We start from the raw sequence: 26,640 nt of genomic DNA on the forward strand, positions 1-26,640 counted from the left end.
GATAAAGAAGATATGGCCCATATATACAATGGAGTATTATGCCTCTATCAGAAAGGATGAATACCCATCTTTTTTATCAGCATGGATGGGACTGAAGAGATTATGCTGAGTGAAATAAGTCAAGCAGAGAGAGTCAATTATAGGATTTCACTTACTTGTGGAACATAAGGAATAACATGGAGGATCCATTCATCTATTGATAGACACTTGAGTTTCTTCCATATCTTGACTATTGTAAAGCTGCAATAAACAGAGGGATGCATGTATCCTTTTGAATTACTGTTTTCATTTTCTTTGGATAAATACCTAGTGGTGGAATTACTGGGTCATGTGGTATTTTTATTTTTAAGTTTTTGAGGACCTTTCACAGTAGTTCCATCAATTTACATTCCCACCAAGAGTGCACTAGAGTTCTACTTTCTCCCCATCCTCACCAACGTATGTTACTTATTTTTGCTTCTAGCCATTCTGACAGGTGTAGGGTGATATCTCATTGTGGTTTTGGTCTGCATTTTCTTGATAATGAGTCATTCTGAGCATCTTTTCATCTGTTGGCAACATGGTCTGTTGTAAGTATCTGGAAAAATGTTTATTCTGGTCCTCTGCTCATTTTTTAAAAAAGATTTATTTATTAGAGGAGGGAAGAGAGAGAGAGGGATAGAGAATAAGCAGGGGGAAGGGGCAGAGGGAAAGGGAAAAGCAGGCTCCCCATTGAGAGCAGGGAGCCCAACATGTGGCTCAATCCCAGGACCCCAAGATCATGACCTGAGCTGAAGGCAAGTGTTTAACTGACTGAGCTATCCAGGTGCCCCCAAAGCATTTTATTTTGGTGTAACCCTAGTAGTTTATTTTTGTTTCACTTGCCTTAAGAGACCTATCTAGAAAAAGGCTGCTATGGCCAATGTCAGAGATTACTACCTATGTTTTCTTCTGGGACTTTTATGGTTTCAGGTCTCACATTTAGGTCTGCAATCCATTGAGTTTATTTTGTATATGGAGTAAGAAAGGGGCCCAGTTTCATTCTTTTTCATATAGTTGTCTGGTTTTCCCAGCATGAATTTCCCTATCAAATCAGAACAACTTTTAGTAGGTTCATCTATAAGGGGTCCCTCTGTTCTTGTCGGTCTTTACATTTCTCCTTATTTAAACAGCTTTAATATTACTTCTTTCCTCATGGTCTTGGGATAATGCTATTTTCTGAATGAATGCCCCAGCCAAATGTCAAATACCAGTTACTGCCTGCGATGGGAAAGAAAGATTAACAAAGTAATACTTGCTATTTAAACTCCAATTGTAAAAGTGAACAAGAAATGTTCTGTGTTGGTTAAATCTTTGGTGCTTACCATAACAAAATGTACGTATTTATGTAGATATCCTTAAAGTTTTTTAGCAGAGATATAAATGGAGCGTATAAAAGGTTATTCATTTGAGAGACAGAGACCAAGTGGGAGGAGAAGAAGAGGGAAAGGGACAAGCAGACGCTGCACTGAGTACAGAACCCAATCTGGGACTTCAGCCCACACCCCCAAGATCGTGACCTGAGCCAATACTAAGAGTTGGATGCCCAACCTACTGAGCCACCCAGGCACCCCAGGCCACAATATCTTTTAAATGACCTAATGCTTGTCCTTCACATTAGAAGCAGAACTATTTAGTTCACCAGTTTCTCATTACTGTTCTGTTTATCTGCCAAGGAAAAATCAATGGATTGAGGACCTTAATTCACAAAAGAAATGCAACTTCTAGGAAGAAGACCTGCTCTTGGCAGCAAACCAAGCATTCCGTTTGCTGTTCAGTGCCTTACAATTGTCCAGAAGCTACTTGGAAGTTTCTAGGTATCCAGAGGGAATTGAACTCTTTCTTTCCTGTGGAAGAATCAGGAGAGACTGACAAGTTCTACTATTCCCCAACTGTATATCTGCATAGGCTGCCCCTTGCAGAAGCAGCTCATATGAACATAGGATGTTGAGCAACAAGGACCTTTAAACAAAAGTCTCAAACCCTTAATTACCAGAAATCAAGGTCTGGAGTCCCACTTCTGTTTATCACAGGGGATTCCTGGGGAGTATACTGCCTGCCCCAGAATGAACCATTCCCAGTGTCTTGGGTATGTGTTTTAGATGATTCTTCTTCTTCTTCTAATTCTTCTTCTGATTTTCTTTAATTATTCATGAGAGACAGAGAATGGGGGGAGGCAGTGGCAGAGAGAGAGGCCGGCTTCCCATGACGCAGGGATCCCAATGTGGGATTTGATCCCAGGCTTCTGGGATCACCACCTGAGCCAAAGGCAGACACCCAACCAGCTAAACCATCCAGGCACCCTGTGTTTCTGATTCTTGTAGATGTTGTCTGCTACCCTCATCTCAGTGATCCTAGAGTTTCTGGTCTGTGTGGACCAGAGGGTCCTAGGACATCAGTGGCCTTAGGGAGCAGTTCAAGCTGTGTTCACTGAGGGCTTTTTCTGGCTGTGAGGATGCTCCCAAGCATTTTCAAGGAAAATTCCAGGAATACTTTGAAAGCCTCTAATTTGCCTCCAATGAAAGTTGTAATCTCAGATTTTTCTAGGGGCCAGGGAACCGTGGGAAATGGAAGACGTGGAAGACCTGGGGTAGGTGGGAGTGTGGTAGACCTCAAGGTTCAATCTCCATGGAAAGGGGAGCTGATACTGAGCTTCAGCTAACGTTCATGTTCCAGTTTCCAGATCCTCCAGCTTTTCTGAGCAGGCTCCCAATTTAAAGATACAGAACCACTATGTTGGCCAAATAGAACATAGTAGATGGACTCAGCTCCTTGGTTCATCAGTTGATAATCTCTGTGATTGTGTTTCCCACTGGGCCTATCAATTCCCCTTCTTTGAGTGAAAATTTTGGATGCAATCAGCAGAAAAACCAGTTTTCACTAGTTGAAACAACAAGGAATTTTATTGGCTGACCCAGAAGTTCACACATAAAGTGAGCATCATATTTGGTCCTCTGGAGCCACAGACTCCATCTCCCTGTGAATACTTTTGTTCTGCCCTGTGTTGGGTTCATCCTCAGGGTGGTTTTAATATGGCTGCAGTAATTCCAGGCCTCACACCTTTGTATAACAATGACCAGAGAGAGAGAAGGTCTCTTTCTGAAGTTCTCTTAGGAGAGTAAGAAAGCCATTCAAGAAAGCCCCGTTGCTCCTCATGTCCCATTGGCCTAAACTGGGTCACGTGTCCTCTTCATGAACCAATCAGATAGGAAAAGTAGGATTCCCCTTACACCCGTCAAGCTGGCGGTGTGTGGGGGTTATAGTTCCCTGAGCCTCAAGGACTTCAGATGTACTTGGGTGCATGTGTGTGTATGAATGTGTGCCTACCTGAACAAAATCTGGATTTTATTAGGAAAGAGAAAGGGGTATATGGATGGTGGACAATTAACCAATGAAATCTACAATGTGGTTTATATTTTATAAAACTGCCTTTTTGGGGCACCTGGGTGGCTCAGTGGGTTAAAGCCTCTGCTTTCGGCTCAGGTCATGATCTCAGGGTCCTGGGATCGAGTCCCGCATTGGGCTCTCTGCTCAGCAGGGAGCCTGCTTTCCTTCCTCTCTCTCTGCTTGCCTCTCTGCCTACTTGTGATCTCTGTCTGTCAAATAAATTTAAAAAAAAAAAAAAAACCTGCCTTTTTCCAGGCCTCATGTTGTATAGATAACCCAATGCCCCATTCTGTCTAAATTCTAGTAACTGGGAAATTGGATGCTGCTCCTGTATTCTTATATTGTTTGTGCCCACGTAGAGAATGGTGGCTAATGGGCAAACTGAGTTCCTACAATATCTTAGGCATAGGTGGTGGCCCTGGCATCCTTACCAACCAACTTAACATTTCTGGATAGATTCTAAAAAATCTGTAACAGATGGGGAGAATATTAGCTACTTCAGCATGTTGTTAGGATTTTATTTTTATTTTTTTAAGATTTTATTTATTTGACAGAGATCACAAGTAGGCAGAGAGGCAGGCAGAGAGAGGAAGGGAAGCAGGCTCCCTGCTGAGCAGAAAGCCCCATGCGGGGCTCAATCCCAGGACCCTGGGATCATGACCTGAGTCGAAGGCAGAGGCTTTAACCTACTGAGCCTCCCAGGTGCCCCCGTTGTCAGGATTTTAATTACAAAGCTTGTAACCTAGTCCTTGGTGTATGATAAGTGTCCCATGAGTGGTAATCACCATGAGGTTTATACTTTAATTCCTGAAGGTAGCTATTTGAGCTCTTAAACTTGATTTGTTTTAATACTTTAAGTGGTTTTGGATTGGTACTCTTCCTCCTCACTTAACCAGTATCTGAAATGTAGTGAAATGTCTTGGCTTAGAAGTTTGAGGTGAATCATGAGAGACTATGGACTCTGAAAAACAATCTGAGGGATTTGAAGTGGCGGGGGTGTGGGAGGTTGGGGTACCTGGTGGTGGGTATTATAGAGGGCATGGATTGCATGGAGCACTGGGTGTGGTGAAAAAATAATGAATACTGTTTTTCTGAAAATAAATAAATTGAAAAAATTTAAAAAAAATTAAAAAAAAAAAAGAAGAAGTTTAGGAAATAGGAATTGAAATCTGCCATGCTTTTTCACTGAAGATAAGCCATGGCTGATTTAGCCAGTTGAGTTCTCTTGCTCTTTTTTAAGCACAAATAGTTTGTTGTGTTTACTTCAGTGGAACTAGAGAGTCGAATTAATGCATCGTCAGCAATTAGTTGTAAGAAGAGCTGAGGAACAGAATTGAGTTCTTTGTCTCTTTGTTCACTTTTTCTTCCCCAGAGGCCAGTTCTGGGAGGCAAATACTGTTCCTCTCACCTTCTGTGTATCTAAAAGGATCTGTAAAATTGGATACAAAGATTTAAGAATCAGATTATTTTTAATATTATTGGTAATGACCTCTTAAGGGGGTATGTGCTTTGCAGTTTGCAGAATGCTTTCACATTTTATAAACTGGAGTTTTAAGATCTGTGAGATTATAAATTGTGTTTTGTTCACTATCTCAAATCTGTGTCCCAGTGTCTTGCAAAATAGATATTTAACAAATATACGAATGAGCCTCAAATCTACCGCTTAATTTCTGAAAGTTACCATTATTTCTATTTTACACTAGAAGACATGAAGTATCAGATTTCATTACTTGCCTAAAGGTCACCCGATTGTTAAATGGTGGAAGCAGAATTCTAACATAATGGACTCTTTCTTTCCAGTATGTACTTTAGGATGGGGAGGAGAGATGGTTTTTTTTGAAAAGTAGGCTAGATTATGATTGCACCAAGTAGATTCCTTTCCAACTCATGGGAGAGGGCCCTGAGAGAATGTGGGATTATTGTAAGAAACTCAGGGATATGCACATACACCAAGAATTATCAGAAAATGGGCAGAGAAGGTGGAGAGAGAACCCAGTTCCCTTTACAGAGTTGAGGCTCCTAGAGTAAAGAAATCTCCAAAGCACCCAGGACCTGGTGGTGGTTTAGGTCTGAGCATCTCAAACTCTTGATGCTGAGAGACCAGTACTAGATTTTGTTTCCTCAATCTCTTTTGGACCAATATGTGTTAAAAACAAAACAAAACAAAACAAAAACAAAAAACAAAAACCCACCAACAAACAAACCCCACTTCCCAAACACACACAGTGAAAATAGAATACCCTTAATTTCCCACACTTGTTTCACGGAAGACCAATAACAAAGAGTTTACATTCCCTCACAGTCTATAGACCATACCTTGACTAGCATTGATTTGGATTTTTAACGCAGTAAAAAACCAAACAAAACAAAAACACCAAAAAAAAACAAACAAAAAAACACTACAGTTGTAAATAATTGTATTCATTATATTTTAGTACAGTGTTTGTAAATCCATCCAGCAAGACACAATTTATCATCTCACAGATCTTAAAACTCCAGTTTATAAAATATGCTCTAGGTGGTGAGGACCCACAGTATTGGGACATAAGTTTAAATGTGTGGTGAACACATTCTCTGTTCAAGGCTCTCAGTGCATTTCTGAGACCTACTGTATAACCTTACTTAGAGACCACATCCAAAGTCTATCCTTAAAGTACTTTCTTGAGGAACAGATCACATGCTTATGTCCTAATGTCGTTCCTATGTGCTACTTTTATGATAAAACATGACTTAGGTAATAGCTCTAAAGAGTTTCTATTAGCTGTTTGAATTTTCCTCCCTTGTTTAGTCAGTATTGAAAGGACAACTGCTGTCTTGGGGGAGAAACAAAACTTTGACATTAAAAAATGAAGTCCTTATTCTTGAAATCTTTGAAAACTGCTTTACCACATAGACCTTGAAATTTTTGGTAAAAGTTGGCTAATTCCACTGTGTGTGGACTCTCCATCTCCCCGGGGACTTGTGTCTTCCAAAGGCTCACTGTCTGTTCCTAGACTGCAGGTTTTCCATGAGAAAAAGCAATGCCTCATTTACTCATTTGATAACCTCCAGCTTGCCAGGCAGGGTGGTGAACAGTGACGTCTACTCAGAAAGCTCAGGAGGAAGCAATAGAGGATTTGAGTAGTTCCACAGAGTTCTAGGAGTGGAAGTTGGGAGCAGAGCCAGTATTCACTGCAGGGCCCTCTTCTGCCTTGAGGTGTGTGGAATGGGCAGCTGGACCTCCTCACACACCTGATCCTGAATGAGCTCTTCTGACCCTAGGGCCCAGGCCCAGGTGGTCTTTCATTTAGCACAAGAACTGGGCTTCATGCACAGAAATGATAATAATAGGAAGCTAAATGCTTTAAGAATGTGGTCCAGATTTCCAGGCAGAGCAGAGAGTAACGTGAGGCTCTAGGCTGGCTTTCTTGGCATGAAGTAGCGACACAGAGCAGCTCAAGATGACGAGGCTGGCTGGCAGCCTCTAGATGCAAGGGCAGTTTTTGTTCTTGAGATTAGAAAATACTTTCATTTTTGTGAGTTGAGACATAGACCATTCTCCGTGGAGAAAATGGTCCCCCCCATCCCCACCCAGTGACATCTGCTGGTAAGTATAGTTGTTGCACTTCTCACCCATGGGGGATTTTCCACTAGGCCCATGCATCTCAAAATGAATGAACATGTGAAAAACCAGGGCACCTTACTGAAAGGCACATTAGGTTCTGTTAGTCTGGAGCTTGGCCCAAGATTCTGTGTTGGCAACGGGCTTGCTCCTGGGTAATGCCGAGGCCACTGCTAGGCAGTATTGTGTTTGTGGGGAGTGCTTCCAGGAGCAGGGGCCTGGTGGCCTGGAAGCATGGAAACTGGCCTCACCTGCTTTTGCGGAAAGCATCGATTTCTAGTTCAGCCCCATTTGTGTATTCCACTCAACACAATATCTCCAGTGGCATTTCCTTTTCACAAGGGTCTTACTCAGTATGAGAATATGTATTGGTAGGGAGTTGAATCATTTAAAAAAAAAAAAAATCTTTGTTGTGCTTCTAAGTACATCTTCAGGGCAAAATTCTGGCTGTCAGGCACAATCAAGTTCTGCTCAATCCCACATCATTACAGAGTGCTACTTTGACCCACATGTCTTGTGGGTCTCGCATATGGTGGGGGCAGTCCACCGTAGTAAATCCTAATGCAGAGAGCTTGGTAATCCAGTCACAGAATGACAGACTCGCACGCTATGTTCAGTGATTTGATTCTTCAGCAGCCTCTTAACTGTGGATGCATTACAGAGTGAATCCGTAAAAGGAACTAAATCCATTGATTATATTGTGGGCATTAGATTCAGCTGTCATCGGATACAGCTTGTCATTTGAGCTTCCAGGTTTAAAAACAATTAGAGAAATCGAAAAAAATTCCATTTTGATGCTTTGTCCCTTTTGAGCTACATTAGATGGTTTCTCTTACAAATGAAGGAAAGGCTCAAAGATTATTCAGAATTAAACTCCATGAGATTTCAGGAGAATTGGGGCTTCATATCACCGTATGTGCTCATATGCCCCTGTCCTTTATTCAGTGCAGTGCCTCCCAGACCAGTGAGCGGCTTTTTCATCAACTTTCTGAGCTGATGTTAGTAGTTTCTAATGAAAAGATAATCATGTAACAAAGATCAACCTCCTCTTTCAAGATTATTTTTAGTGGATCGGAGGAGTGGCTCACTTAATATCTCTAGTTTCTTCATTTATTTTTATAGGTCACATTCTACCCCTAAAATATTCCATGGGTCTGTCAGCAACTTTGATTGAAGCAGAAATTAATCTTATCAAATATCTTGGTGAGGGCTTGGAGAGTCCTTGCTATTAACAGGGTTTTGTGGTAATGGTATTCATCTTCGTCAGATTTGGCTGACAAATCTCTCACTTACAGAATTAGAAGGAAAAGTAACCCATGTGAAACAGCTGGAGAGTTTGCCTAAGGTCACCTGGGCCTGTCCCAGTCTGTCCTCCCCCTCGCCTCACCATCTCCCATGTCCCTTATGGATGTAATGCATTGGTTTTGAGGCCCAAAGCAGTAGGGCTTCTACCTTGGGTGTTCTGCCTAACATCATTCACTGTAGTCCCATAGCATCCAGACTGGGCCTTCTAGCAAAGTTGCAATGTACTCACTGCATCTTTGGGGAGACAAAATTGTGTGGTAGGAGCCCAGATTCTATGGCTTGGTGGCCTGGGCCAAGTGCTGCCTTGCTCTCTATACAGCTTGTTTGACTTTGGGTGGGCTACCGAGCCTCTCAGTGCTTCTGTTTCTTTAGATGTAAAATGGGGACCTTCTTTATAGGATCTTTATGAAGATGGAATGAGCGAACACATACCGACTTATGACAAACATTCAGGTGTACTGCATGTGGAATTGTGTATGGGTTTGTGAACTGTGGGTCTCCACTAGGTACTGAGTTGTTAAATCAGTGTTCTGAGTCATAAATAGCTTTTGAAAAATTAAATGGTCCATAACTGAATAAAATAGAACACATTAGAGTACATTGCATCTATGCGGGGTATTGTTTGGTATCTCTTTGGCTCTCTTTTTAGAGAGCCTTCCTTTGGCTCTGTGTGTGTGTGTGTGTGTGTGTGTGTGTAATGGTTCACAGGGTAAAAATGTATTTTTCACTGTGGTTTGTAATTAAAAGTTTAGAAGTCCCTGCTTGAGAGACTGGAGTGAGCTAATCCATTTTTCTAAGTGCAGACCTATGGGGTGAATGAGACACATTTTAGACATGAATGTACAAGATGAGCTCTGGCTGAAACTTAAATGTGCTTCTTTTGCAGAGGGAGACCAAAGGGCAGTTTCTTATTGACCACATCTGCAACTACTACAGCTTGCTGGAGAAGGACTATTTTGGCATTCGTTATGTGGACCCAGAGAAGCAGCGGGTAAGAGCCACTCTCTGTCTAGACCCATTTGGGGGAGTAACTCATGCTGTGGATGACCAAAGAGGTTCCTCTCAGAGCACTCATGATGTATTCTTGTTCTCATGGCCATTGACCACTTGAAACTGACTGGCCCGGGGTGTGTGTATGTGTTGTGTGTGTTTATGTGTAAATGTTGGCACTGTTCCCACTGGACTGGGTAGGGTAGGAGAAAGGAAAACTTACATTAGACTTTTCCAGGAAGCTGCTCCCACCCAGTTCCTGTGTCTTTGAGAAGATTCGACAAACAGACAAACAGTGACTATATAAAATCTCATTGTGGAGAAAATCCACCTCTCACTATAAAAAGCTATTGGTAGAAAAGGGAATGGGAGAGACTGCTTAATGGGTACAAAGTTTTCTTCTCTAGTGAAGAAGATGCTTGGAACTTGATGTAAGTGGTGCTTATGACATTGTGAATGTCCTAAATACTATTGTATACTTTAAAATGGTTAATTTTGGGGCGCCTGGGTGGCTCAGTGGGTTAAGCCGCTGCCTTCGGCTCAGGTCATGATCTCGGGGTCCTGAGATCGAGTCCCGCATCGGGCTCTCTGCTCAGCAGGGAGCCTGCTTCCCTCTCTCTCTCTCTCTCTGCCTGCCTCTCCATCTACTTGTGATTTCTCTCTGTCAAATAAATAAATAAATAAAATCTTTAAAAAAAAAATAAAACAAAAAATAAAATGGTTAATTTTATGTTATGTGAATTTCATTTCAATTAAGAAAAAGCTCTTGGCAGATGAAAGGTTAAGATAGTTTGAAAGCTGCTATTTGAACACCAGTAAACTTAACAACCCCTGTTATATCCTTGTTCCTGGATATGCCTGCCCTTGTTGTAGCTGTTGATTTTTATAAGAGTGAGCAGGGGAATCTTGCCTTTTGATTTGGGTACTGTACTAGCATAAATAAATATATATATATATATATATATATATATATATATATATATTCATGACATATGTTGGATTCAGTGATCTATGTCCTTCACATCCAAAAGGTCCTAGGGATCTTCATCCCAGCTTGCACCACCTGGGGTCTCCCATCCCTGTAACCTAGCTGTCAGTCCCAGATATGGATTAGGAGGCCCTATACCTGATTTGATCGCTGCTTTTTAGCCTTACTCACTGACAAACGGGGCAGTGTGTGTGAAAGGGTCAGCTGAGTGTGGTCTGGGATTAGGGGACAAGTCTACTGTACCTTATTTAATTTGCCCTCCTCCTGTTGGTGCCCCTCGTCATCTTTACTCCCCTCTTCCCTCTCCACAGTTCCACTTGGTTCTTAGTTTCATATTATTGATCCAGTACAATGAGGAGAGGCTTACAGAGTGTATTCTTATAAAGGAGCAGGCTGTTTAAGGAAAAGATTAGATTTTATTCTGAAACATGGGGAATCATACTTAGATTTTAGAATCCAGTAGGACCTAATCTTCTTTAAACACATACAATGCAATGGCTCAGAAAGGGATTTCACTTTCCTATAGTGCTTGCAGGAACTCTATAATGGGCCAAACATTTACCTGAGTGGGAAGAAGGTAGCAGGATACTAGTAAGGATATAGGACTGACATGAGATCACAGAGGGGATTCGTGTGACATTTTCTGTTAACAGTGGTTCCCAGACCTGGCCCTGTAACAAGATTACTTTAGGGGTTTACTAACAATGCTGAGTGTGGACCCTCTTCTGGACCTCCTGACTCAGAATCCTTGGGGCTAGGACCAGGAACATGTATTTTAGCACATCCTGATTCTACTTTTGATGTAGCCATCCCAGCTCTGGTCTTCACACTGGTGTTGGGTACCATGGCATAAAGATATTCATAGACATAGCTTTTTATGGCTACCCTTTTGTGGAAAGAGAAACAGATTCAAAGATATTGTTACTTGCCCAAGGTCTCACAACTAGTAAGTGATGGAAGGAGTATTGAGCTCCCTGTACGTCAAACAGACTCTGTAGATTATATTAGTCATCTACCCATCACTGAATATAGATTCTTTTTGTGCAAAATCCCATCCTAAACTCTAGCAACCTTCAGAAGTAATTCTAGCTACCGTTAGTTGAACATCTATCATATGCCAGGAATTTTACTGTCATGGTCTCTAGTCTTCCCTGTAACACTGTAAGGAAGGGGAGATCTGAGGTACATGGTATCAGTGGCTTGTCTAAGGCTACATGGCTAGTAAATAATGGTGGAAGGATGGTATTAGAACCCACAATCTTTCTACCCATCTCCCAAGTGAAAATGTGAAACATAACCGATACTAGGGGTTTTTAGACATTTTCTGTAAAGGACCAGATAGAAAACATTTTCACTTTGTGACCCATACAAACTCTGTCATAATTTTTAAATTATTTTATTCTAGTGGAAAGCAGCTGTAGACAATACCTAAATTAATGGACATAGCTGCGTTCTAATAAAACTTTTTTTTTCCAATAAAAATCTTCTATAAATAGGCATTTAGCCATAGTTTACTGACCCTTAGCCTAGATAATATCTGGAAACCACTTATGCATAAGTTGTTTTCATTTTTCTTGATTCATTGGGGAGATATTGGATAAGCTATTAAAGGAATTCTTTAGAACTGGAATCAGATGTTGGTATGAACTCATATTATTTCAAAAAATATATACATAGACACAGAAATATAGATGTGTGTGTGTGCATGTGGGATAGTATGCATATGTACATAGTTCCAAGGTCCGTTTTCTGAGATGGCCTAGAAGCAATGACACCACTGTAGCAATGAGCACACCTACCCCCTAGATCTTGGTTTCTAAATATCATTTTCTAATAAAAGGAACAAGGGCTCCTTCAAAACATGTTTTGGCATGTCTAGGACAGAGTCAGGAAGCTCACAAGATGAGCCTGGAGCATGTTGTGGTGCCAGAAAGTAAGAAACTGCTCAAAAGATAAAAGGTCCCTAGAATGGCACAGAACCAATCTGAAAAAAACTGCCAGTGGCCCAAACTGGAATATTAGACAAAAAAGCAGTAACAATAGTATTGGATTATAATCCATAAAGTAAAATATCCATGAGTCATATGGACATAAGTATATGAATAAATAAATAAAAGGGGAGAAGAAATAGCTCTTCCTTACAGACAAATTCCAGTTAATAAGTGTAGAAGGAATGAGAATATCACAATGATTGTGTGATAGAGGATTCATAGATGAATACTAAAGTTAGTGGGCAGATATTTGAGGAGAAACAAGATACCTGTATAGTCTCAAAGTTCCCCCACCTTCTGCCCCTCTGATCTCTTTTGATTACAAAGGGCAAAAGACTAGCCTCATAGTGGAGAAATCTGTCAGGCACCACTTTAATCAAGCCGTCAAACTTATCATCACCAGGTAGAAGACATTCCAATGTCACGTACTTCCCGATTATCCTGCTCTGAGGAGGACACATTGTCCCAGTGGTATTCTTCTCAGTAATGCATAACTTCATTCAAATCTTGTGGAAATATAAGAAAGCCTGAAGCAAGAACATTCTCCAAAACAACTTACCTATATTCCTCAGAAGTATTGAGGTCAGGAAAGACAAGGAAAGACTGTGTAACTCTCAACTAAGGCCTTGGGGGATTCTGGATTGGATTCTGGAACAGAGAAAAGTCTGGCACTGGGAAAACTGGTGAACTCCAGATTAAGTCTCTAATTCAGTTAATAGCATTGTGTCGGTGTTAGTTTCTTAATCTCAGTAATTGTACTCTGGCTATGGAAGATGCTAACATTAGGGGAGGAAGGTGGTTATATTATATTTGTACCTTTTTCATATGTCTAGAATTATTTTTTTAAGTGAAAAAGAAGTGTTTAGGTTGATGTGCTTCATTGTTCTTTATATTTTGACTTGAGTGAGCTTCATTTTTAGTGTCCAGATTTGGGTAATAGATTAGTGGAAAAAATGGGACCACATTCAAAACAAAACTGTCATATCTGATGTATGCACTAAATTGCTTACAGGGTTGCTTGAGTCATTGTTTTCTACTCTGCATAATAGCCTTTTCTAGACTTTTGATTCTGAGGATTCAGTGGGAACATAGCTTCCACTTGGGTTGCCGAGTAGTTGCTACATGAAACCACATGGACTTTGCACTCAGAAAGAATTACATTAAATCCCACCTCTGCTGCTCAGTAAGCTGTGTGACCTTGAGCCTTTCCAAGACTCTGATGGTTAAAAGAGATTACAACACCTACCAGTAGGGTTGATGTAGGAATTCAAGATAAAGTTTAACAAATGGTATCTACTGAGTACATGAATATGCTATTTTTATTGTGATTCTTATAATTATTGTACATTGGGTCAGTCTAGGTGAGGCAGTCATATGAAGAAATAAAACCATGGTTAGGAAGTCTAAAATCTAGAAAAGTTCAAAACTTCTTTCAAAGACAGGATGGCCATTAATATATTCTTTGGGGAGATAAGTGTGAGCCTTGGATAATTAGAAAAATGAGCTTAGAGGCACAAAAACAGGCTGACACAGGAATTTTAAGGAGAGATGAATTGACCAGCATTGGTGGTTTTACCAGATCACGTACTTTTTCTCTGTCGAAACTAAAACCAATGAGTTAGTTGGACAGAAAGCTAATCAACAGAAAATTAAGTTAGTTAAAAAAGCTGAAGTGGAACTTACCTTTGCTGTGGGAGTTGGTGGTTTGCCTACAACTCTTCACAACTTGATTTACAGTAAACCATTGTGGAATATTAAATATTTAGCACTATTACATTTGGAACACCATATGTTTGACAAGATGTCTCATGCCCCATATGCTCTGAGAGTGATGAGGACTGAGTCAGTAAATGATGTCTATCTTTTGCTATTTTAATGGCAAGGGCTCAGAATTTCCATTAGTTTTAAAATTTGATGTAGGGAGGGGCAGAGTGAACACTACTCAGTAAAAATCCCCTTGAGTTTCTACCATATTCTTCTGAAGAACTCCTATGATCATAGTGCTCGAGATTAAGGAAAGGGTGTGTGCTATTCCTCTGATTTTTACCTAAAGAGAAAGCTGGGACTATAAGTTTAGACATTCTAGAAGGAATAATTCCAGAAGGTAAAGTAATACTTGGCTGAAATCCAGGTCTTTTTTTCTTTCATGTAACATATTCCTTCCACTGCTTCTCAGGTGTTTGGGGTAACTTCTCTTTGGGAGGATGAAGTTTTGGAATATTGAGTTAGATTTCATAATTCTGTTTATTTTTTAAAATTTATTTATGTTTAGTAATTTCTATCCAATGCAGGGATTGAACTCACAACCCTGAGACCAAGAGCACTGTGTTCTTCTAACTGAGCCAGCCAGGCACCCCTTCTAATTCTGTTTTCTATGGTTATGGTTTAGAATGTCCATTGTCCTGGATTTCCCTTCTTCTGCATTTTCCCCTTTCCAAAACCCAGCTAGGGGGAAGTCACCCCCAGGGCCTTAGAAAGTGAGGAGGTACTCTCCCCACCCCCAAACCTCCAACCATTCAGTTAGAGGAGGAATTTCCCCAGGACTAGATTGTAAGTATTGGTTTACAGTCTGCAGGCAGATGGGACCCAGTGCTTTTGATTTTAACTTCCCTATTTCTAAGCATCTGTTTAACCCACCTACATCAGTATCATTGACTTTTCTAACTTAAGGACCATGCTGACTCCTACCCAAAGACAAATTCACTTTGGAAATCAACGCCTCTGGGACTGTCTTCTCGAACACCCTTGAGTTTGGGCATTGTATGTCATATGGCCACTGGACCACTTTCTGATGGGATGACCTGGAAAATCAGAAATGCAAGGACATGCTGAACTCTGATGCCTCCTTCCCCCAGATAGAATTACAGCCCTGGGGTTTTTACGTTGATAGCTAGAAAGAACTAGTGAACCTATCAGTAAGTTTTATTAATAATGGGAAAAGACCTTTTCTATGTTAGAGCAGTTTGCTTTTTCTAGAACACCTTTGGGGAGAAAATGGAATGGCATAAAAAAAAAAAATCACAACGATTTTAGGTTTCACTCTGGGACTGGTGCCAGGAAGCCAGACAGCATTATGTCCCACCAGCTGCTCCTGCTTTCGAAAGGCTGCTTCCTGCTTCTGGGGACAATTGCTTCACAGATGCTTGTACCTAAGATCAAGAGTGGTACCTAAGATTTAGGGCAGTCCTGCACTGAAGAGAAGGATTGTACTGCTGTAGGTAACTGGTCATGAATTTGTCTGCTTAATGAGCCCACTTATGTTTTTAAAATCTCAGGGGTATTAAAAATCATCCAAGACTACTTGGATGCCCGTTTGGGGAGGAGGTATGGACAAGTAACTTGGCTTTATGGGAAAGGACTTAGAGTACTCAGCTTACAGGGAACACAGCAGTACCTCAACAGCTTGAAAATTGGACATTTTGTGGTTCAATTGTGGCCCAAGGTATTAACTTGACAGATTTGGGGACATTGTCACATTCCTTCAGCAGAAAGCAGAACTTGGCATTTAACTAAAATGATTGGTCCTAACTGACTCTGTCTATACCTGATGTCCTTTCCTAGGAAGGGATGGGGATGCCTGAAAATGACAGGTTGCAATCTGTAAGTCACTTAGGTAACTGGGATGTCCTAATTTTAGTGGAGGGAGGAGCAGGCACATGATGTGGTTATCTTGTTTGGGCCAACAGGCAGACATAGGAGTAAGTGTGGTGAAAAATGACATTTTATCCTTATCTGAGTTAGGGAAAAAGCAGGAGGCTATCCAGGGTAAGGCAGTCTTCCTCAGTGGTGGGAAACTCCTGGGCTTGGTTGGGAAGGAATGAATTAGGTTGATAAGGTTTAAGTTCCATTATTAGAGAAGCACTCACAGGAGGCTTCCAGCCAGTAAGGACATAAGAGATCAGTATGTTTGGAAGTTTCAGATAGCTCTAGAGACAAGCTGAGAAGAAGTCTAGAATGTAAAGATGATGTATAACTTGGAGACATAAAAGCGATATTGGTAAGGACTGACCGTTGGAGCATATTTTTCATGGATGCTCAAACAAATGTCATTTAAGGTTCAATTGTAATTGTTCTATCCATGGAGAGTAATAATGAGTATCTTAGTTGGCTTAGGCTGCTGTAAGAAAACACCTGTTTATGTAGGACACTTCATTGTCACAGTTCTACAGGCTGAAAGTTCAAGTTCAAGATGCTGACAGATTTGGTTCCTGATGAGAACTCTTCCTGGCTTGCAGAGGGCTGCCTTCTCCCTGTGTCCACATGTGGTTGGGGAGAGAGAAGACGGGTGCTCTAGGCTCTCTTATAAGGACACTAATCCCATCATGGGTTTCTACCCTCATGACTTGTTCTAAACCTTATTATCTTCAAAGGTCCCACTTTCAGATACTATCACATTGAGGGCAGGGCTTCAGCATGTGAATTTGGTGGGGGTAGGGGGCAAACATTCAGTTAATAATAAGGAATAACAGATCTAGCTATCTATTGCTGTGGAACCAATCTTCTCAAACTCTTGGGGGTGTCAATGAACACAATTTTATTATATGCCAGGATTTTTTTGGTCTGATATTCGAGCTGGGCTCAGTGGGGTGAATCTTATGTTCTACTTGGTGTTGACTGGGCTTCCTCACTGGTGTTCAGCTGGGGGCTGGTCTGTTCTGGAGGGGGCTGCAGCGGGTCCTAGTTGTTTTCATTCACATGCCTGGAACCTTGACGGAGATGACTGCAAGGTGGGTCTTGGGGGGCCCCCTTGCTCTGCATGTGGTTTCAGGGCCTTTCCACATGGCTTGTCCAACGGGGTGTTTGGGCTTGGTGCAGGGCCTCTTTGGGCTCCAAGTACAGGTGGAACCACTTATCAAATAAACTGTACAGGGAGGGTTTTGGGGATAAGAGGTAAGTATTGGATATGTTGAGTTTGGGATACCTATGAGATGTTGATAGAGATGTTTCATCTATGGTTGGGAATACGGATCTGAAGCTTAATGAAGAGGTTTAGACCACAGATGGAAATTTTGGAGCCAGTGAGGTTTTCACTAACTTAAAGCTCTGAGCATAGCCTGCAGAGCTGAGGGAAAGAATATAAAATAAGAGGAGACTCTGAAACCCAAAGAATATCCATTTTTTAAAAGTATATCCAGAAGGAGAAACCAGCACAGGAGACCCACCAGGAACATATAGAACAGAAAGAAAAGAATGGGGCCGGAGAGACCTACAGTGTCAAACCTCAAGAAGGATAGAGTATGGAGGACATTATTGCTCAGGTGCTAAGAGCTCTGATGTCAAGAAGATCATTTTAAATCCTGGCCCTTCATCTTGCTGGTTATGACCTTGGGTAGCCTCCTTAACCTCAAATACTTTATCTGTAAAATGGGGATAATAATAATAATACCTATGCCATAGGGTTGTTATTTAAGTGCATTAGTCCAGATTCTCAACATGTAATGGATCTGTTCTCCATGCTTTAAAGAGTTTGAAAGGTTCGAGCTTCTGGCAACTAGAAGATGTCTGACCTTAGAATAGTTTGGTGAACATGTGAAATTTCTACGGCTTGACAATGAGCAGTACATAGTGGTAAATCCCATTGTAACAAGCTTGAAGGAATTCCATCCTTTCCTCTAAAATTGCATTTCACTGTCTCATTGTACTTTAAAATAAACAGCTTGTAATATTTTTACAACCTCTATTCCATTTTCAGATTACTACTGTTTTTATCCTTAAGTGTATGTTAAGGATTCCTTGGATATAGAGCAGGGGTTGGCTCACAGGTGTCAGGAGAACCCCCATTTGTTTAGTAAATAACATTTTATGGGGATACAGCTATTTCTGTTCCTTTATGTGTTTTCCCTGGCTGCTTTTGTGTTCCAGTGGCAGAGCTGAGTAGTCCTGACAGACCATATGGGCCACAAAACCTAAAATATTTATACTGTCTGGTCCTTTATGGAAAAAAAAAATGGTGCTTATGCTTTCTCAGGCTTCCTGCTTCCTGTTTCCATCTCTGTTTCTTAGGTGTTTCTTCTCCCAGCTGTTACTTCTATTTTGCTTATCCCCAGGAGCCCAGAACTCAGGAGCAGTTATGGTTGAAGAAATAAAAACATTACTCTGGAATAGTGAAGGTTTTCTTGCATGGGTTGACTGCCAGAAGGACTAGAACTTGTGAGTGGGCCTGGCCTATAGATACTTCTGTCCTTGTTGCCATCGTGCTCTAGATTTCACTGAAACTGGAGTGAAAACCATTGGTTATTGGTAGCTAACTAGCTGGGCCCTAGATCTAACTGGTCAACCCAGAGCACTTAGATTGCATTCATTCGGATGGCATTCTCCACCCCCCCACCCCCTTGCAGGGGCCAAAGGGTCTAAAAATGGCATAAATTGGCTAGATAATGCAGGGACACTGAGTTACTCTGGGGCTTTGTCCAGGTGAGATGTGAGAATCAGGTCATCTTTTCAGGTCTAGGATGGGAATTGGTCGGACTGTGGATCTGGTTACTTCTGATGGGAGAAAGCATCTCCTGTTTGGTAGATGTATTCATTGTTTAAAGCCCCGTTTGTTATTTCACACATTTCTCTGGGCCATAGATTATTCTGGTTTAGGGCACCAAGGGTTTTGAGAAAGATACCAGAGATGTGTAATTTATTTTATAATGATAGCCTCAATCAATTTCAATAGAAGCCCAACATTTGAAGATAACCAAGTATGTTGTTTACTTTGGGGAGGGTTTTGTTGTTGTTGTTGTTTTGTTCTTTGTTTTATTTCCTGGCTCAGCAGCTGACAAATTAAAAATCAATCTACTTAGCCACAAATCACCACTTCACACACCACTCCCCCCCCCACCCCCACCACCAACAAGCCAAAATTCAAAAGTGCAAAAGAAATGCACCATTTCTATGATGGAGTAGAGAAAAAGTATAGCTGGGCCTAGCAAATTTAAAAAGAACCAATTGTTGGCAATGCTCTCCTACTTCAGGTTCAAACAATTTGGAATGTGAGAGCTGAAGGAATCTTAGGGGTCCTGGAATCGTTCCCACCCTCAAGAACCCAGAGAAGGGAATCAGGGCTTAGAGGGCTTAGCCAGTGCTCTGCTTTTCACCCTCTTTGTGGGGCTTCATTCAACTTTTCCTTTTTGCTTCAAGCTACTATCAATCAAAGTAAATTTGTTCTGAGAAGTGGCTTTGAAATGGTCAGGCTACGTTGTCCAGACTGAAAGCCCATTTAAATTGGGACCTCTCAGAAGGGGATATGCAGGTTACTGGGGTTCAAGTCTGAGGCAGAAGGAATAAAACCTCCAAGGGAAGGATTTTATTTTATTTTATTTTATTTTCTTAACTTTAAATAGTCATTTTATTTATTTATTTATTTTTAAAATTTCTTTTCAGCGTAACAGTATTCACTGTTTTTGCACCACATCCTGTGCTCCATGCAATATGTGCCCTCTCTAATACCCACCACCTGGTTCCCCCAACCTCCCACCCCCACCCCTTCAAGACCCTCAGGTTGTTTTTCAGAGTCCATAGTCTCTCATGGTCCATATCCCCTTCCAATTTCCCTCAACTCCCTTCTCTCCATCTCCCCATGTCCTCCATGTTATTTGTTATGCTCCACAGATAAGTGAAACAATATGATAATTGACTCTCTCTGCTTGACTTATTTCACTCAGCATAATCTCTTCCAGTCCCGTCCGTGTTGCTGCAAAAGTTGAGTATTCGTCCTTTCTGATGGAGGCATAATACTCCATAGTGTACATGGACCACATCTTCCTTATCCATTCGTCCGTTGAAGGGCATCTTGGTTCTTTCCACAGTTTGGCGACCGTGGCCATTGCTGCTATAAACATTGGGGTACAGATGGCCCTTCTTTTCACTACATCTGTATCTTTGGGGTAAATACCCAGGAGTGCAATGGCAGGGTCATAGCGAAGTTTTATTTTTAATTTCTTGAGGAATCTCCACACTGTTTTCCAAAGTGGCTGCACCAACTTGCATTCCCACCAACAGTGTAAGAGGGTTCCCCTTTCTCCACATCCTCTCCAACACACATTGTTTCCTGTCTTGCTAATTTTGGCCATTATAACTGTGGTTTTAATTTGAATCTCCAAGGGAAGGATTTTAAATCCAATGGATGGAGGGTAGTTTTTGGTGGGGACTTAGGGAGACTGTCTTGGCTCTGACCCAGAAGTGGATTTGGAGATAAAAATTCCAGGTTTGGGGCACCTGGGTGGCTCAGTGGGTTAGGCCGCTGCCTTCGGCTCAGGTCATGATCTCAGGGTCCTGGGATCGAGTCCCGCATCGGGCTCTCTGCTCAGCAGGGAGCCTGCTTCCTCCTCTCTCTCTCTCTCTACCTGCCTCTCTGCCTACTTGTGATCTCTCTCTGTCGAATAAATAAATAAAATCTTTAAAAAAAAATTCCAGGTTTACTAGGACATGTTTCCAGGAAAAAGGCTTTCAGGAGCTTGGAGGCATTGGGACAGAGAAAGGAAGGAGGTCACACAAGTGTGTGACGTTGAGCAAAGTTGTACAGAGAGTAACTTGGGCTGAAAGCCACAGAGGATTTTTGGAAGAGTGTAGGTCATGGCTTAGAGTTGTCCTGGCCAAGGGGTGAGGGAGCAGAGGTATTTATCCTCCCACACCCACACTTCTTAACTTGATAGTTCAGAGGTGAGTTGGGGGAGGCTCATTCTCCATTCTGCATTGGATTCTAGTGACCTGAGGCAGCCTTCCTAAAAATGATTAAGCCACTCTATATGGGGAGAAGGGATCCGAGAGGAATTGGGCAGAGCCCTGACAGTATGTCCACAGACACCTTCCTGAAAACTTCAGATGGTGCTGAGGGAATGCCTCCTCTAGTTCATCTTATGTCCTAAGCTCATTAGGTAGAATCAATCATTGAATCTTAGCTTCTTTAGTCTTCGGAATTCTTATTCTAAATGAAAGTTGAGGAAATTTTATTTTCAGCTATAGTAAACCAGCCTCAAATTCAGATATTTGGTTGGCTGTCTTTTCTTTCTATCTCTCTTAGGGAACTTCAGTTTCCAGTAAGGAAACAGACTTAAAAAAAAAAACAAAAAACAAAAAACAAGCTAGCATATCTTCCAAGTAGCAATTGAAAGGAAAATAGCAATGCAGTCAATGTTCTGAGCCTCCTATCTAATTACCAAGCACACAGCTTCACGGTTGTTTCTTTCTCACAGGAGTGTAATCCATCTGTACATATAGTAACAGCAGGAGTTGTTGGTGTCGTCCACACTTGAATTCATTGCCCAACTCACAACTCTAAAAGGAAGGAGGAAGAAAGGGAGGAGGTTTACCTTTCGTGTGGAGCAGAAGGCAGATGGGCTGGGAGTGTGAGAGGAAGAGCGGGACGGAGGTGGGCTCACAAGGAGGGACCATTGCATCACCTTGGGAGTGTCTGAGTGAATGCAAAGATGGGGACAGCTGGTGTTTACTGAGCTTTAACTAGGCTCTAAGCTCTGTTCTAAAGACGACTTGAATCCGTGAACCTACTTAAACCCCACAGTGATGCTGTAAGAGGGGAAACAGAGGAAGCAACACGCTGGACGTCCCATCACTAGTAAGTGGCAGAACCAGGACTGGAACACAGGAATCCTGGCTCCTGTTGTTGGACCGCAGTGCCAAAGCTGGGGCTTAGCTGGACTTGGCATCTGCCTGTTATGTAGGAAATTCTTCATCTTGAGTCTAAATTACATAAAAGTCCACCTTTATCCTCTGAGTAGAACTTAGCTTCCTTTTTAAAGAAATTGACTTTTAATTACTCAGGTAACGCTTGAAGACATGTAAAAAGTGTAAATTAAAATATCACAGATAAAACAGTGTTTCCTTTGAGCAACACCCCTAAATTCCTGTTTTCTTCATATTATGTGTTTATTGACTATCATTTCAGATCTATAAAAATACATTTAGATGCCTATTATGTATTCTTTGAAAATATAGGGTAGTGGCTTGTACTTTTTACTTAAAGAAAACACATTAATTATAAGATATGCTAGCTCAGAGGTTCCCAAACTCTGTGATGTATGGCTCTCTTGGTGTCTTAGTAATTATTTCATGATGCCTTAGGTCAAAAGTAATGATTTCATGGTGCCCTATCTAATAAGAGGGATAACAAACTTAGTATTTATGTTCTAACAGCTTAGTGGCCATTTAAACCGTGGCCTACCTGAAAATAGTATTTCCAGCTCATTCTTAACCACAGTTACCTGGGAACGGGAGGCATGCACTTGCTGGGTGGCTCACGGCTTCTCAGCCTCTAGGAGCGGATCAGATACTGCCGTACTCATGGCCTTGCATACCTCTTCTCACGTGATACTTGCTTTTCATCACAGCAACCGCTAAAAACCCCGTGTTGCAAAAAGTATGACATCAAAAGGCATCTAGCATGATCTAATATTAGAGCTGGGAACTTCCTTGAGCTTACAGTTTGCACAGTGGGTGTCTGATAGATGTCTGGTATGGCTCTTTTCCCTGGAGTGCTTCAGTGCATGATTTGGGAACTGTGACCATAGTTACAAATTTTGCAGTTCACTTTTTTCATCACACCGTGTGTTCTAGAGATCTAACCATGTTACCCGTCAAGATCTACCTCCTATAGTACACTGAAGAATCCTCTAGCATATGAACAGATGATAGATTATTTAGCATTTTCCTGATGATGGCCATTAATAGTCTAATGTTTTATAATTTAATCTAATCTTGCAGTGAGAATCCTTGTTGTGTTCCTCTGTGTTCACATGGGTAATTTGGGGAATAAGGGAATTGTTGGGTCATAGGCCAGTCAGAGTTTTAAATTTTAATAACTGCTCACAAACTGAGCTTGGCGCTCTCTGAAGAAATTATTATAACCCCTTGAAACATGATTCATGCTGGCTTATTTTTCTTAAGACTCTATACCCCATGACTATCCCACAGCAGAAGAATAGTTGTCCTGGTGGAAAAGTATGTAGTGGTCACACTGTAGATGGAGGTGATTCAGATAGACAAGGTTTGAGGGGCAAGGGTAGGGTGTGAATAGGCCAAGAAGAGGAGGAAGGTCAGAACCCATCAGAAACTGGGGGGTGTATCTCATAGGACTATGAAGAGGCCATTCATTTAGACAAAATAACTTATTTAGGGCACAGATGGCAAATACCTTGTAGACATGCCTTTCATGTTCCCTGCCTCTCCATGGCAAACCTGGCCAATCTCCATCATGGCACTCATTCTCACTGAGACTTGGATCCTTCTTCACACCCCTGGGAGACTGCTGCCAACTAACTGGTATTGGTGTATAAAATGAAATGTACCTGTCCTCCTGGGAGGCAGAGAGGGGAGGAAAGGCAGGTTGAAGTTAGGCAGAGAAAGATTAAGGAGTTCAAAGGATGCCAAACAAGGAGAATTCGGAAAACGCATTTCAGACTTTGTTGGCCAAAAGACTAGTGATTCTCCTCCATGAGACACTAGCAGTATGTATTGATTTCAGTTGGTCTTTGTCTTCTTGCCTTAGTTCTAAATTATCCTATTAATTGCTAGAAAAGTAATTCGATCATCAGAGGCCCCGTCTATTATTCTCCTCCATGGGATATGGTCTACTAATTAAACTGTACTTATTAAGTAACAACAGCATCAGCAAACAAGCATTTATCGATATTTTTCACATGCCATGCACAGTCTAAGTGTCTCATGTTTATTAATTTTTTTATTAACTTCTAAAATCCTTGCAGCAACCATGCAGAGTGGGTACTATCGCTATGCCCATATGACAGTTGCAGAAATTGAGAGCAAGGTTAAACCTTTTGTACGTGCTTATACAGCCAGTAAGTGGCCCAGTCAATAGGTTTTTCCACTGTTCAATGATAACTGTGTAAATGCCAGACATCGCTTCTGACTAGAAGGAGATAACCAAAAGTAGAATGATGGTTTCCAAGGGCCTGGAGAACGAGGCCTGCAGAGTGACTGTTTATTAGGGCTACAGTTTCAGTTTTATAGGGTCAGAGTGTGCTGGAGATGAATGGGGGTGATGGTGGCACACCATTATGAATGCATTTAATACCACTGAACTGTACATTTAAAAAGGGTTAGAATGGCGAATTTGATGTTGTGTGTGTTACCACAACTAAAAAATGAGAAAAAGGAGAAAAACCAGGCTCTCAAAATGAACAGACCTAATTTCAATCAGAAGCAAAGAAACTTGCCATGTTAGTTCATGTAGTACAACAGAGGTAAATGTGTGGTTTTCTGTCCAAATTGTCCTGGGGTTGACATAGCAAAAAGATTCCTAGTCTTGTTTTGGAAGACTGCAGAGATCTGACACCCTGGGCTGGAAACTCATGATTTGACCACTCTTTTTTTTTTTTCAGCTCCTAGGGAAAGAAAAGAAGGAGTGTTAGTCGAGAACAATAGGTTTTAGAGCAGACTGATCTGTGGCGAGGCCGCATGGCCAAGGTGAAGGGCCTGTGTTGTGGAATCCCACCGCATACTGGTTCCACCACTTAATCTCTGGGGGACCTTAGGCTGGTTGTCTAATGTCCTGAGCCTCCTGGTTTCTCCTCTGTAAATGGGGCAGTAGTGATGGCCCGGGGAAATGCTTCACATAACCCCTGGCATTTAGGAAGCACTCAATGTAGGCCAACTCTTTCTTAGGCTTTATGGTTATGCATTTATACCAAATGGCAGGGACGTTACAGAATTCTGAGACTTAGTTGGTTGACACAAATGGGGTGTAAGCCTCAACAGATGGTAAGCGTCCTCCTTTCCTTTCTAGTATTGAGTGTGAGAGGTGCCCGGTGAGTGAGGGCTCTCCGACCTCCTGATGGATACCAGTGGTGCTCCTAGTATCTTTCTAAATTGCAAGTGTGTAGAACAGTGCTTCCTGACATGCCCTAAGTGGCTCTGGGGACATCATAGTTAGGGATAACAAAAGCTGCGTGGCTCTCAACAAGTTGGAGTGACTGCCACACAAGGTATGGAGAGAGCTGGCTGCTGGGATCAGCATGTATCTTCTTAAAATGCCTGTCCCTAACACCATTCTGAGCTACCCAGGTCTCTGGGCTTCTTTGCTTTGGGATAGAGCCGGTTTTTCTTCTGGGTAATCACAGGCCTCTGAAGTAAGGTATTTATCACTTGCTCCCCCCTACCATGAAGAAAGAATTGCTTCTGTTTGATGGGGCTAATGCTGGCTTGACCGAACAGGGGCTACCTGGCAGGGGAATCGGGTACTGAAGCTGCCTTGGACTGTGACTCTTTGAGGTCATGGATGTCCAAGTCTTTAGCCATCTGTGGCTTGCCCAGAGCAATGGAGTTCCATCACCTGGGGTTCATTAGAGCCTTAAGAATATCCTGTTCAAGAGTATGTTCTGTCCCTAGTTCTTCTCTCTTAGTAGGACTCAAATACTCTTCAAAGTGTTAATTCTCTGTAATTTATGTCCTTGCCTTTTGTATTTTCATTATGGGATTGTTTGTGCTGATCTTCAGAAGGTGGAACCTTGAGGAAATATCTACAGGAACCAAGACTGTACTTCGGGAAAAGACTATATTAAATTTCTCTTAGGTATTAAGTATGCATCGTATAGTTCAGCCATTTGACCCATAATCTCTGCTTTTTTTTTCTCCCTAGCACTGGCTTGAACCTAACAAGTCCATCTCCAAGCAAATGAAATGTAAGTGTCAATCTTTGGTTTCACTTTTGTTATGAAGTGTCCAAAGATAGGTCTGTTCCTCTACAAAATTTCTCCTCCTGGGGAAGAAACGGCTGGAGTTGAAGATCTGTGGGTGGGGGCTTCTCTCTCCCATTGGGTGCTGTGTGCCTTCTCTTCTTTGCTGGCCTTCACCTTCCCTGTAGTCGCTCTTCCCATCACCTTCCCTTCATAGTTCATATTCGAACAGGAACCTTGGACTTAGATGATTAAGTATCTGTTAAACGTAACTATCAGCTTTCTGGTTCCTTTGGATTGTGGGGGTTGCTCGTAAGCATTTCAGGGTGGGAGGTGCAGTCCTATGGGGATGAGAAAAGCAGGTGTATTTTTGAAACTAAATTCTTGCCACTAACTTTGCTGAAGATTGGTTTATTCTTTTCTGTTCTTCAAACTCCCTATAATAATTTCTTTCCCCTGAGTAATTGTTTTCAAGCACTCGTGCTCTGAACTGCCTTTTAAAAAAAAAAAATTTTTTTTTAAATTTTTTTAAATTGATGACCTCTTGGGGAAGTCACCTTGGGAAACTTCTTTCTAGAACATCTGGCCATCCACTTTGGCCATTGTGAGGAGGGTGTTGAGTGGGTCCTGGATGGCATGGTGTTTTTTCTCAGTCATCCATGCTAGGCTGTAGTCAGCCTGCTTTTATTTATGCTTTGGAGGAGGGCTTCTGAAATGTACTTC

General features: G+C 41.6%; 1 protein-coding gene across 2 annotated transcripts in view; it reads left to right on the forward strand.

Moving 5' to 3' along the window:
* Nucleotides 1-26,640, forward strand: part of FRMD3 (FERM domain containing 3) — a 310,077-nt gene that overhangs the window by 137,183 nt on the left and 146,254 nt on the right. For both annotated transcript variants that reach the window (XM_059141925.1, XM_059141924.1), the window contains exons 2-3: nucleotides 9,198-9,302; nucleotides 25,881-25,923. In XM_059141925.1, the coding sequence (XP_058997908.1) occupies nucleotides 9,198-9,302; nucleotides 25,881-25,923 (148 nt within the window). The remainder of the gene's footprint in view (nucleotides 1-9,197; nucleotides 9,303-25,880; nucleotides 25,924-26,640) is intronic.

This window comes from Mustela lutreola, chromosome 12 (assembly GCF_030435805.1).
Source record: "Mustela lutreola isolate mMusLut2 chromosome 12, mMusLut2.pri, whole genome shotgun sequence".
NCBI lineage: Eukaryota > Metazoa > Chordata > Mammalia > Carnivora > Mustelidae > Mustela > Mustela lutreola.